This window comes from Eulemur rufifrons, chromosome 29 (assembly GCF_041146395.1).
Source record: "Eulemur rufifrons isolate Redbay chromosome 29, OSU_ERuf_1, whole genome shotgun sequence".
In the NCBI taxonomy this organism is placed as follows: domain Eukaryota; kingdom Metazoa; phylum Chordata; class Mammalia; order Primates; family Lemuridae; genus Eulemur; species Eulemur rufifrons.
The window spans coordinates 9,113,403-9,127,514 of NC_091011.1; the positions used below are offsets into that span (position 1 = coordinate 9,113,403).

The 14,112-nt window shown below is 50.8% G+C and overlaps 1 protein-coding gene across 6 annotated transcripts in view; it reads left to right on the forward strand.

Moving 5' to 3' along the window:
• Window positions 1-14,112, forward strand: part of TNS3 (tensin 3) — a 262,359-nt gene that overhangs the window by 233,193 nt on the left and 15,054 nt on the right. For all 6 annotated transcript variants that reach the window (XM_069461530.1, XM_069461526.1, XM_069461529.1 and 3 more), the window contains 4 exons: window positions 3,637-3,808; window positions 5,047-5,678; window positions 6,355-6,441; window positions 10,614-10,745. In XM_069461530.1, coding sequence (XP_069317631.1) covers window positions 3,637-3,808; window positions 5,047-5,678; window positions 6,355-6,441; window positions 10,614-10,745 — 1,023 coding nt within the window. The remainder of the gene's footprint in view (window positions 1-3,636; window positions 3,809-5,046; window positions 5,679-6,354; window positions 6,442-10,613; window positions 10,746-14,112) is intronic.

Genomic DNA, 14,112 nt, shown 5'->3' on the forward strand with positions numbered 1-14,112 from the left:
AGACTCCATAATTGTATATGCTTGAAGATTTCCATGCTAGCTGCTCTCAAATTATAGCTGGTAATAGAGAGAGAGAGAGAGGGAGAGAGCACGCGTGCGCGCAGTATCACTTTCAGCTACAATGTAGGGGCTAAACTCCCACTGAGAACAATTGTGAAAGCTCTTAGAGAAAGGACTAAAATCAATAGTTTGGAGGCATTTAGATTTCCCAAGGTGGCCCAAGGCTTCTTGGGCCAAAATCTCCAGGGAAGAGGATGGCATTGAAGTGAGTAGGAAACCCACAGCGGTTTCTCCCCTCAGCCCCTGGCCCATTTGGGAGCATGGGGTGTGGAGACCAAACTAGTGGTCAGGGCTGTGATTGACACACATTCTGGGGAGATAAAAATTGGAGTTCAGAGCTGCCAAGGCAGCCAGGACAGAGGGGTCAAGCTCTCAGAGAAATGGGGACTGCAGAGGGGTGGCAAGCTCTCTGAGCATATATCCCCTCGGGGCTTTTCTGGGTCCTGGGCTGCAGAGGCATGGGGCCAAAGGCAGAAGCAGCTGCGGGAAGGTGAAAAGATAAACAGGCATCTTGGCAGTCCCCGGGTGGTGCCAAGTAGCAGAAATCAGCAGTTCAGGATGTACCTAGGAAGGGGCCATGCAGGCACCACAAGGTTCCCAGGTGAGATACTTGAAAGGCTACAGACAGAAACAAGAGCACCAGAGACAGATCACTTTGATGGGCCCTAAATAGTGAGCCTGACAGAAGAACTCTGTCCCCTTGGGGAATATGACTCTCTCCAGAGCCTGCCTCTGTCTGTCTCCCTATATTTTTTTGAAAATACAATTTCAAATATTTAATTAAAAAAATTGATCAGCCATGTCAGGAAACATGACAAGTAAGTAAAAACCAAGACCACACAACGCATACACACACACACACACACACAGACATGGACACACATACGATGAAACAAATTCCCATAGCAGATTCAGAAATTGGAGTTAAACAGATTTTAAAATAACTAAACTTGATATGTTTAAGAAAGCAGAAGAAAAGATAGAGAATTTCACCAGAGAAATGGACTCCATTCAGAATAATCAAATAAAACCCCTAGAACTTAAAAACAAAATAAATGAAATTAAGCATTCAGTTCATGATTTTATTTGTGGACTAGACACAAGAGAAGAAATAATGCGTGAACTGGGAGATAAGTGAGAAGAAAATTTGCAGCCTGAAGCACAGAGAGGCAGAAGGATGGAAAATAGAGAAAAAGCAGAAAACAAAACATACAGACATATGAGACATGATAAAAAAAATTCTAACATATGTATAATTAGAGTCCAAAAAGGGGTGGAGAAATTGAATGAGGTGGAAGTAATATTGGAAACTATATATACTGAGAATTTCCCAAAAAAGACTCAGGAAATCAAGCCACAAATTAAAAAAAAAAATTTTATAAAACCCAAACAGGATAAATAAAAAGAAAACTACCTACAAGCACTTAGTAGTAAAACCTTTGAAAATCAAAGACAAGACCTTAAACACACTGCCTTATCCATTTTGGGGGGAAGGATGGGTCACCAATTTCAGTGTTAATTTTTTCAACACTTAACAAACTTTTCATTATAGAAAAGCCCAGTGCTAATGTTCTATTTGTATAGACTACACTGTAAGACTTTTGGGACTGGCTTGGTAAACAGTCTGTGCCGTAAATATAAGAGCTGTTGTCCATTATCTGTAAATTCCAACAGCAGATGTAGTCGTGTGATCGCTCACAATTGTGCGACTGCCCCTCCTTCCGGTATGACCCACAGTGAAGGTGCTCAAATAAGTGTTTGGTGAATTACTTAACTAACTGCATGGTCTTCAAAGCTTGTCCCTCGATTCTTTCAGTAGAAGCTGGGGTAGAAAAACAAATACACATGGGATTTCAAACCGTCCCTCACACCCTCACTTCTGTTCCTGATAATAAAATGATTTATCTGCATTTATGTTTACGTATACTTACTTTCCATTTAAGATGTCTTTGCTGGTTACCAACTACTTGTCAATATAGTCTAGACATGTGGGAGGGTGAAAAAGAGAAATATATATCCAACCATTCCACTCCTGGGTATTTACCCCAAAGAAATAAAAGTATATGTCAGTACAAAACAGTGTCTATGAATGCCCATAACAGCTTTATATGTAGTAGTTCCATAATGCGAGCAAACCACATGTCCATCCGCAGGTGCCTGGATAAACAAAATGTGGTATATCCATACAATGGAAAAGTACTCACCGCATTGGAGTGAAGTATAGTTTTTAATAATTCCATTTGTGAACTGATAGTACAAATTTTGAAAAGAAATCAATTTTTTAAACAGACATCATATATTGCATGTTGTGTGTGGCAGTCATTCGGGCGAGAGGTCAGTGGATTCCTGTGCTGTGTGGACCTGATTCCTCCCTGGTCTGAATAGCCTGGGCTCTTACTGACACCTGGACTAATGCGAACATCTAGATCTTTCCTTCTTCAGAGGTCACATATGCTGTTGATAATTCCTTTTTCAGAGTTTTCTCAGCAAATGGCATTTCTATAGAGTTTGATTCTGGTGTTAAATTCTATTGTTCATTTTTATTTGAAGAGAAATGAAGGTAGCCTTTATTCGGTATAATTAAAATAACATGTATTTCAAGCATAATCCTCTAGGCAATAATCCTGTGAGCTGGGGGCTTAACACCCTCTTCAGGAACCGAGTAATATGGACTTTTTTCCACTTCATTATTCTTTATCAGTCCTCCCTAGTTTTAAAGCAGAAAGCAAAATGACCTACATTTCTAATAATTTTAGGATATTGACCATGGCAAATTTGTCTGCTTCATAATGGCTAGTTAAAAAAAAAAAAAGAAAGAATAAAAAGCCAAGATTTTTTAAATATCTAGAAGTAATAGAGACACTGGGCAGGACGCGAAGCAGAAATTCCATCAGAGAAACGCGCCTGTGCTCGGTGCTGGGCCTGCGAGGGCGGCTGCTGCCCCTCGCGGTGTGGCAGCCCCAGCAGGAGACCAGAAAGCACACGGCACAGGTGTGCGCACCTGGAGCACCTGACGTGCAGCAGCCGAGTGACCAACTCGGGAGGGTGGGAACAAAGGGGGGCAGAGGACACTGTGGCTGCCTGGGTCCTGCACTTAGGGACAGTGGGTCCTCCGTGGAAGTCGCCTGCTGGTTTGCAGAGCAAAGGCCGTGCCCTTCCTACAGTGAGGAGTGGCCTAGACCATGAGAGTGAAGAGTAATTAGTTACAGTATGTCGGCCTTCAGTTGGTGACAAGCCCAGGAGGACTGGCCTAGTGGTCCAGGGTGCATCTCTCCTGCGTGGCCACAGGGCTACTGCTGCTGGCCAGCTCGTGGTAATGGGTCGGACACTGTGTGTGGGGACTAAATTAGGCGTCTTCCCTTTCGGGAACATCGATGGCCCAGAATAAGCCTGTGCTTTGGGGCCTGGAGCCGCCTGCTACAGCTGTTATGAACAATGTCTTGTTCAGTGTGGCCACAGATGACAGAAAGGCTCAGCAATCAGCACCCTTCCCTGTAGAACACACAGATGAGGTCACGATTGTGACCCCTGGCCCCTGCAACTAAAGTTTCTCTGCTTTCTGTTTTCTCGCTGTAGAACCACGAGGCTGCCCCGAGACTCTCGGTCACGCAGTGGGGATGTCTGAGAGCCCCGTTGGACCCAAATCCGTGATGCTCCGGGCCGACGCGCCCGCGGCGTCTTCCTTCCCCCAGGCCTTTGCGTCTTCCTGCACCATTTCTAGCAACGGCCCCGGGCAGAGGAGAGAGAGGTAAGATGGGTCTTTATACCTGGCACAAGGTCCCCTTAAAGACCCAGAATGCTGAGCTGAGGAGGAAAGAAGGGTTCGAGGGGTCAGCCAGGCCTTTCTCTCCAGAGGTGCCGGAGCCAGGCCCAGGCAGGACTGGCATGGCATTGGGGGCGAGGCAGGACCCCTGGCTGTGTGCAGGACAGTGCTGCCCACGGGGACAGGTGTATGTGCAGGTGTATGGGAAATATAGGCAAACACAGGAAATAGAAGAAAATTGGCCTTATAGGGAATATAAAAATGGACAGAAAGGAAGGGAGGGAGGAGGAGGGGGAGGGGCAGGCTATGGACAGAGCATGATGTCTTGTTTCTGCTTTACAAAGACACTGCCCCTGAGGAAATCCACTGTGGGACGACTCCTCTTGCCCAGAGTAGGAATAAGTCTCCTGTGCTTTACTGTGTGGGCACGTAGCTTTCCATCAACTTCCTTAATTCTGCTCCTCTCTCCTTAAAAGGGGGGTTCTCACCCTAGGACGTGGTATCGCACATAGACTATGTACCCCATAAGTGCTTGCTGATGCAATGTGTGTACGTCGTGTGGGGTGCTTTCCAATGTTGCTCCGTCTTCCTAAATGTGTGGGCATCCCTTAATCAGCTGATTCACCCAGCAAGTATCTACTGGGAGCTGAGCGCATGTCAGGCGCAGGTGCAGGAGATGGGAGGCAGGGCAGGCTCTGGGAGGGGAGCAGGCGCACGGCGAGCAGACAGCCCCGCTGCACAGGGGTGAAGCAGCATGGCGTCCGTGCCGGTGGCTGGGCCCAGAGGCAAGGACACTCCCAGTCCCCAGTGTGCACATGTACGCTGCCACGGGTACTGGACAGGGGCTGGCTGGGAAAAGGCTTCAAAGTTGGAGATGCAGTTGGGCCTGGTCTTGCGGGAAGAAAGGGACTTCACCAGGTGACGGTCGAGGAAGGGCAGGCCTGGGGGCTGTTACCAGAGCTTGGGGAGGACTGTGCGGGGACAGCTTCCTCAGTGCCCCAGATGTGGGGTCGAGCGTCGGGTATGAAGTGGGGGCTCGAAAGGTGAGCAGCATGAGCACAGCAAGGGCCTGAATTCGCATATTCTGGAACACACCTCCTGTGCTACACAGCGAGCCTCAGCACCCACCTCCTGGCCCTGTCTTCCCCATGGGGGGTGGCGCTGCTGATTCCGAGGTGTCTCGTACCTGACGTGCTCTCTCGGTTGTCTTGCCTTCTGAACAGCCCGTCCGCAGAACGCCAGTGGGTGGAGAGCAGCCCCAAAGCCACCATCCCCCTGCTGGGGAGCAGCCGGCCCACAGGAAGTCCCCTCGGTACTGAGTTCTCTGGCCCCGGCAAGAACTCCCCGGTGCTGTCCTGCTTCCCGCCGTCGGAGCTCCAGGCCTCTTTCCACAGCCATGAGCTGTCCCTGGCTGAGCCGCCGGACACTCTGCCCCCCACAAGCAGCCAGGCCTTCCTGGGCTTTGGCCCCACCCCTGTGGGCAGTGGCCTTGCTCCCGAGGAGGACCTGGGGGCCTTGCTGGCTAATTCCCACGGAGTGTCACCAGCCCCCGGCGTCCCGCTGACAGCGACAGGGACTGCTGACAATGGCTTCCTGTCCCACAACTTTCTCACGGTGGCTCCCGGACACGGCAGCCACCACAGTCCAGGCCTGCAGGGCCAGGGAGTGACCCTGCCCGGGCAGCCACCCCTCCCTGAGAAGAAGCGGGCCTCCGAAGGGGACCGTTCTCTGGGCTCCGTCTCTCCCTCCTCCAGTGGCTTCTCCAGCCCCCACAGCGGGAGCACCATCAGCATTCCCTTCCCAAACATCCTTCCGGACTTTTCCAAGGCTTCGGAAACGGCCTCCCCTTCACCAGGTAGGTGTGTTTCCCTCGGGCAGAAGGGCCACTCTGTCCAGTCACTCAGCAGGGGGAGGGCCCGGGATCTGCAGCCGGAGCTGGCGGCGGGCACGTCCCCGCTGCTGGGCTGGGCACCCTGACAGAGAGATCCAGGACCCTCGGGGGTCTGTTCCCCTTTGCTGGCCCAAAGCCAGACACTTGCCTGCTTCCCAGCTACTCTTCTTGGCTTCTGCATTTAGCCACTTTAGATTCATTCCACTTGCAGGAAGTGCAGACATTTCTGGTGGTTCTATTTTCCCTTTCACTTGGGAACATCACTCTTTGAAAATAGCTTTCTTTTTCAAATTAAATGAATTCGTCTGAAATGTAATTATGAAATATTTCAAGTGTATAAGAAGTAATACGACACATGCTGATTAAACAACACAAGCTTTGCTGTTTGCTTCCTACTTTCCTAACTCTATATTTTTAAAATGTGCTGCAAAGTCCTAATCAAAACATCCTGTTGTGTTGTTCTGTTTTACGAAACAGTTGCTGCCTCCATCATTTTGAAAGTAGGGCTCCTTCCCCGTAGAACATTCCCACCCTCGCTCCCCTCTGCGTGGAATTTGGACTCCTAGGATCATTGCGGATGACAGGCGGCAAAGAAAAGCACCACCCTCCACAGCCACTGTTTCTAAATTTTGCTTTACAGATAGTCCGGGTGATAAACTGGTGATCGTGAAATTCGTTCAAGACACTTCCAAGTTCTGGTACAAGGCGGATATTTCAAGAGAACAAGGTACGTGTGGAGGCTGAGGGCCTCGTCGGGCATCGGTCCCACTGAGACTTAGACTCCTGAGTGAGGACAGGCCCTGCAGTGGGGACATCAGGGACCCACGGCCTTGGTGTGGACGGAGTTCGAACAGGGCCCCTGCTTTATTACATGCCTCCTGGGGAAATGCTGTGGCCTGTCCGTTTTCACAGGAAAGCTTAGCACTGTGAGGGATGCGGTGAGGAGGGGGTACCGGCCCTAAGCATTGCAGCGCGTGGGGTGTGACATCTGGCTGATTCCACCCGCCCGTGATGCCAGCCCACAGCTGCTGACTGTGAGGAGCAGACACTCTCTCCTGGCCTCTCCAGAGAGGCCCAGAGCCACAGAGGATGAGATCCCCAAGGAGGGAGATACAGCTTGCCCTGTGAAGTCAGGGACCCCGTGCCTTCGTGAACACCTGCGTTGGTCCAAGTCCGGAAGAAAAGCACTAAATCACGAGCCCCAGTTGTGGAGGTGACCGAGTGCCTCACACACAAACCAGGAAGGGCCTCTCTCTACTTGGTACGGCCTTAAGGCAGTTTTAAAAATTTTGAAATCATTAATATTTTGTAGCAACGGAGTAGGACGTCACTTTTTAGTGGAAAAAGAATAGAAGAGATGTGGGAGAGAGGAAGGGTGGCCGTCCCCCCTGGAGCCAGCCCCAGGCAGTGGCAGAAGTTGAGTCCCCCTGGGGTGTTGCTTTCCACACACAAGGCACTGCCCTCCTCACTGGAGCTGGGAGGCAGCTGAGTGCGTCTTCCCCTGGACGCCGGACCTTCCCGGGACGGGCCTCAGAGGGCTGGTGCGTGCGTGGCTGGGGAGGGGAGGGCTGGACGGCAAACGCAGGGTTCCTAGGAAGGGGGCCCAGTCCCAGCAGCTGCCTGGGCGGTGTGGAGTGAGAAAGGGCGCGGGCTGGTGTAAGCGGTGAGAACGAGTGAGCTGCCCATGGGCCTCAGGAGCCCTCCTTGTCTCAACTTCAGGAGAAAATCATCCCATTCTCTCCTTGTGACGATGTCTTAGAAATGCGACATGACAGTCGAGGGGCTAAGACAGCCCCAGTTCTCTCCTTGTGACGATGTCTTAGAAATGCGACATGACAGTCGAGGGGCTAAGACAGCCCCATCCGACTGTCACTGAAATTCGGCTATTCCATTGTGTAGATAATAGAAAATGATAAGAATGTGCATTTCTGCCCATGAGCTCAAAGAAGCTATTGTCATTTTAAATGGAAGAGAGAAAAAAAAGAAGCCCATGGCCTGGGAAGACTTTGACTTGCCTGAATTGGCCTTTGTGCAGGCTGCTCACCACATCCCGGGGCTCCACTGCGGCAGGATGCCGTGTTCTTGTCGTGACCATCCCGACCCTGCTCCTGTCCCAAGAATCCCCATGACTGTGGCCTCCAGATCCTGGGCACCCCCTCCCCCAGCTGACCAGACCGGGAGGTGCTTATGGAGCACCATGTTCTAGAACATTCTGCACAGCCCCTCCTACTCTGTTGGTACTGTCTTCTAGACCAGTGATGTGTGGGGCTGGGCTGCCCTTTCTCTCTCTGTGCCATGTCCTTGTAGCAGAGTGGCCTCGGGAGCCGGCAGACTTGGGTTGGGACACTGTTGGGATCCCCGGCAGGGCAGAGGCGGTGGAGCCCGCCGCGCAGGGCCCGTGTGGGCAGCAGCTGCCCTTGCCGGCACTGGGCAGATACGCAGTGAGTGGGGGCTGTGCTCACCCCCTGCTGGCCTTCGGCACACATGTTTTAAAAGGTTCGTTTGGGTGACCCCATCTCAGAAGTGCTAATACGTACGTTGGATGTTGATTTTTCCACCTGATCCCTAAAAGTGAAACTTCCTCCGTTTTCTGGATGTTTTGTTTGAAGACACCTGTGCAGAGCCACATCCCACCGGCTGTGCCCACTTCTCCAGGTGGCAGGTGGCTGCCCGTGCATTTTGTTTGTTTTTAACTGTCCGATGTGCCTTTTTCTGGAAAAGCTATGAAGACATTTCAGGGCGATGCAGGAAAAAGAGCCATCCAACCCGATAACGTCTTTGGAGTGTGATTTGTCACACCTTCAGTGCCTTGGGATGTCCTCAGGGAGACATAAAAATACCTTGGGAGGAAAAGGGGAGCCCAGAGCGAAGCAGGGACCCAACGCTGCTGCTCCGGTTGTGCTTTCTCAGGGTGTCCAGGGAGGGCAGCAGTGGGGGGAGGGAGCATGGACCTGCCGCCCCCGCCCCATCGCGTCTTCACGGGGACTGAGTGTGGACGCCCGGCAGAGCGTGCGGCTGCTGTGTGCAGTGTACAAACACTCGGTTTCATAACTTCAGCACAGCGAGCTCCTCAGCTCATTTCTGTTCCAACACACGATGAGTCTGAAATTCTCCCCAGGTTCCCTTTGCCGGTCCGTGAGAACTCGGCACTGCTGTGCCCGTGCAGCCCTGGTTTCTGGGGCTTCTGTGGGACGCGGGGCTGCCCTGGGCCTTGGGGAGAATCGGCCAGAGCAGAGCTGGTGTTCCCGCTGCCGGCCCCGTGTTTAGCCCAATATCTGAGTCCCTCAAGGCTGCGGGGGTTCATTTACCACAGAGAAGTAAGAACACGACTGAACAAAAAACATGCTTTGGTGAGGTATATCACCATTCAAATAGGAATTTCTGTAGGTGATCTTTTCTGCTACTTCAAAAAGCGTAATACATGATCAGGGCCCAAGTTTAGAAAACACACTATGAGGAAAATTGCATTGGCATGTGAGATTGATACCCACCCCAGGAGGCCCCTGTGCCAGCCCTGGGCTGTCCCTGCGTGGGGTGGCTGCTGGCCTGGCTGCCTCTAATGAGGCAGTGCCATCCTGCCCCTGTCCCTGTGAGCTCCTCCCCTGTGGCCTCGTCCTGCACACAGGGCCATGGTGCAGGGCGTTGAGAAGCGCACAGAAGAGCCCATTGGCTTCATCCTGCAGCCAGACAAATGCCACGCCCGTGAGCCAGGACAGTGGCGTGGGGGCCTCTGACAGACGACACCGCGGGGGTGTTTACTGAGGAAGGACGGGGCTTCTGCCACTTACTAATTTACGTTCTGCACCCTGAGCTCTTCCAGACAGAGCTTTGACATTCCAGAAAGGCAGTATTTCCATAGCTATAATTATTTACAACTGTATACTGTAAATCCCTATTTACTCCTTTTTTTAGATAGAGTAAACATCTATAAAAGAAATTCGGAGATTTATTCTAGTTATCAGAGCAACTGGCAACCTCGGTCTGGGCAGCACCAGGTTGAGGTTCTAACACCCTGTCCCGTTCCTCTCTCCTCCTGTACCGTGAGGAAGGACTGGGAAATGCCAGACTCTGACCACGAAGGGGAGGGTTTTTTTTATTTAAAGCAGTGGTTATGATTAGCTAAATGCCTCCCAGCCGTACTGGGAAGATGGGCGATCCACTGTGTCAGGCCCTTGATTGGTGGTGGCCACATGGAGAAGGAGTCCATAGCCCTGTCCAGGCTGGGCTCACCTGGCCACGTCTGCTACGGAGCCACAGACAGAGGGCCACCTGTGGGACACGTTTTTGCCACCCCCTGGGGTGAATCTTAAAATATGTGTTAAATATTCAGTATCTCTTTATGTAGTTACAAAATTCTGTTATTGTGTTGACAGAGTCCATGTTCTAAAATCCTTAAGAAAAATGCCACACTGGAAGACAGCCCCCAAGAGTGGCAACCACAGGGTGTGCTGTGACAGCCCCCTCCCACGTCCTAGTCCACCGCTGTGGGTGTGTTTGGATCTGGTCCTCTTTCCCACGCTGCACGAGCCTTGGTTTCCTGGGCTGTTAGGAAGGGACCGTCATTTGCACGTCACAGGTGCTGTGGGATTAACAGAAATCACATGCTATATCCACGGAAGCGGCCAGGATGTGCCTGACACCTCCATTTGCTAAGGAGAAGGGTGCCCTCGTCCCCTTGGCCTCCTCACAGTCAGGCCCACCCATGAAAAACACACGACACCACAGAGACTTCCTACGGACTGGGCACGTTGTTCCTCCAGCTGAGCAGGGGAACCCTGGCCAGCTCCCCACTGACCCGGTTTGCAAAAGGAATAGGAGAGAACTCATCACAAGGCCATGAGTGGACACAGACCTTTGTCCACCCAGGCAGATGCTCATGTCTTTCCTCCCTTTCTCTAGCCATTGCCATGTTAAAGGACAAGGAGCCAGGATCGTTCATCGTTCGGGACAGTCACTCCTTCCGAGGGGCCTACGGACTGGCCATGAAGGTGGCCACGCCGCCCCCTTCCGTCCTGCAGCTGAACAAGAAAGGTAGGCGCCCGCAGTTGACCTGCTGGTTTGTCATTGTCCTGGTACGACAGACAGCTTATCACCGTACTCACAGGTTTTCTTCTTAGGATATGTATTTTCAGGTATATTTTATTAAGTGTTCTCCTTGTTCAAGAAAGAACGTTATTTTTTTGTAAATATTATTTTCTATTGTTTTGAATAAGTAATTGGTTCCAGTGTTCAAAAATCAGAACAAGAGAACAAGGCATCCGCCAAGGGCATTTTGCTTGCATTTTAGCTGTACTGACATGACAGTCCCCTTCCCTCCCTTGGGTACGTCACATTCGTGAGACCCTCTTGTGTGTCTGTCACCAGTTGTCTGTCCAAATGCAGGCAGCTATGTGGTTGCCTTTTTTCTTACATGAAAAGCAGCACAGTATTGATACACATGCTATTCTTATATCTACCCCCAGTAGACTGTTTTTAGATTGATTAAAAGTGATGATAGTATAAACCTTAGAGTCGTTAAATGGTCACTTCTCAAGGTGAAGACTGTGCCTTCCTGACCCCTGTGAAGTGAGGCCGTAGGGCGCTCTCCTGTCGGGTCTCAGCGCTGGTGAGGACACGTGCCACCCTCCCGTGGGGACCGCGGCTTCCTGACTCCTCGCCCCGACACAGTCCACAAGGCAACAAATCATGTATAGAGTCCCAGTAATATTCTACTTAGTCCTTTTTTACTGCTTTTTGTCATGCAGCATAACCGCACACAGCAAAGTCTGTTACCGCCTCCATGCACAGTGAAACGCAATTGACTATAAAGCAAACACGCGTGTAATTGCAGCTCAGGACAGGGAGCCCTGCCGGGAAGCCCCTGCACACCCCCCGTGCTGTGTTGTCATCCGTCACCACTGTCCCTTCCGTCTTCCAGCAGTCCTAGATTTGTCTCCCTGATGCCCTTTGGGCGGCCCCTGTGTCCTTTTGAGACACCTTCGTCAGTCTGTGAGCAGCTCCAGCTTCTGAAACGGCAGTCGTGTTTCTGGCTTACTTTGTACTTTCCCTGCCCCGGCCGTTTCTCTCCAGATCCTGGTGCTGTTTGCTGGAGAATGGCATCTAGAAGCCAAGGTCTGCTCGCGAGCCAAGGTCTCCCTGCTGTGGAGTATCACTGCTTCTCGCCAGTGAGCAGAGCTAGGGAACATGTCAGTTTTCAAACGTCATGAGCTCATGCTGATACCAACAGTTCAAACACAGCATCACCAGGTTCCTTCCCGCCCTTCCCAGCCCGTCTGTGTATCTCTTCTCTCACACTGCAGACCGTGCTCCCAACCAGATCGTATGTTTACTTTCTTGCTCTATTTCCCAATATGCCCAAAGTAGTTAGAATCGCTCTATCAATACCACTGCAGACAGTAAATAGTAAACTTACTCTGTAAAATGAGAAGTGAACATTTTTAGATTAACCATCAAAATGTGAATCTGTAAACATTATAGTTTTGTCTATTTTTTAACTTGAAATAAGGAAACTAATCGAGTATGTATTCTTTTGTGTCTTGCTTTGGCTCAACATTGTAAGATTCCTTCATCATGTTTCTAAGATTGCCTGTAGCTGTTGTTCTCTTTCCATCCTATACTACAGTCTAGTTGTCTGTTCTATCATTGGTGGACTTTTTGTTCCTTTTTTCTTACCCTGCCGTTTCTGGCCCTGTACATACTCATCTTAGTGTGCTGCTATGCCACAAACTCTAAGGAAAGGGAAAAGATTCTCTCACCCTCGCTTTCCCCCCAAAATGGAAATTGTGGATGGAGGGAACATCACCGGGTCATTGGTTCCCCGTAAGGATATCTGGCTCGCTAGGAATGGGATGAATCGGAAGAAGCGCACATGTTGAACTCCCTGTGTGTACAGAGAAGCGAGACACCCGCCTGGGTCTCTTGTGTTCCATGCCTGGTACCTGCGAGGATTTATCCAAATCCTTGGATGAACCTTTGCTTAAAGCTTCCTGGAGAAAATTGCCTCGCAGAATGTCAGATTTGGTTGCCAGGAGGTCTGGCCTCAGGTATAGCTGCAGTCTCCAGGGAACATGGACGGGTTAATTCTGGCAGAGGTAGCTGTGTGCGTGGAAGGCCTAGCGAATGGGTGGGGAAGGAGCCTGGGCCTCGGCTGGAGCACAGTCCTGACTCGTGGATACTGACTGTGTCTGGAAGCGAAGGGAAGGGAAGGCTGTGTAGCAGAGACGGAGCAGGTGACCCTTAAAAAGTGGCATCTCTCAGCATCCAGAACTCCAGCCTGAAAAGCCCAACAAATTGCTACTTTCAAGTGGAAATGCTGGCTTTTGTGGCGAGAGAGCTGAATCAGACCCGATTGTGGATATTGTTGGAGCCGTATTTGGAAGCAAGCTGGGTAATGATGAGAGCAGGAGAAAGGGTCTCAGAACGAGACGACCTGGTGACTCTGTAGAGATGAGAGATTAACTTGGATGGAGGAACGAGAGATGGCAGCTGTTGGGTTTTGCTCGGCTCCTTGGTGTCCGTCCGTTTAAAGTTTTAAAACAAGGACAACAAAACCTCTGTGTACGTTACCTCCTTGGAAATGCAGATGGTGGTGCCTGACTAGTCTTACCTCCAGCAATGCATCCTGCCTCTCAGGCAGACTTTAGACTCAGTGCTGAGATGAAGGTAACAAAATAGAGGATATTAGAATAGCAGACTTCAGGAAACCCAGCGCTGTTGGTGTCCTCTGGGTGAAATTTTATCGGGCTGCTGTGTCTTCCTGCTCCTGGATTTGACATTTGGATTTTGCGGTCCAAGGATAGATTTGAGAGAAGAGTTCACCAACTAGTAAAGAGCCCCAGAGAGTCACCGCACCACCTCCCGCAACCTGGAGAGGGGACAGCCACAGACATTCATGATGTTGTTCTCCAGGGAATCTCTGCCAGAGGGTTTCTCACTGAGCCACTTCTCACAGGTGGCATCCAGACCCACACTCGGTGTCCCCAGCCTTTCATGGAATCGGATCATCTTTTTCTTCTGCAAGCTTTACTGCCCTTGCGAAATGCTGACACTGTTATTGACATTTGTCACTGTTTATAAACATCCTTTCATAGCTTACTGGGGGCCAGATGCTGAGGACCAACCCAGCTCCAGCAGGTTCTGCCTCCAGGAGGTTTGCAATGTCAGAAATATTGGAAGTTCCAGCAGACACGCTCCCATGGAGGGTGATGAAGGAGGCCGCAGGGGGACAGAAAAGCAGCCCCTTGTGAATGTCTGTTGGATACATCAGCACAGAGCAGTGACTTCGTTTTCTTCATGTTACATATCTGTACTTTTCCACCGTTGGACAGTTCTGCCATGTAGTGGCTTTTTAAGATGCACTCTCTTTGAATTCGTGGGTTGGCCTGAGCGCAGAGGTTGT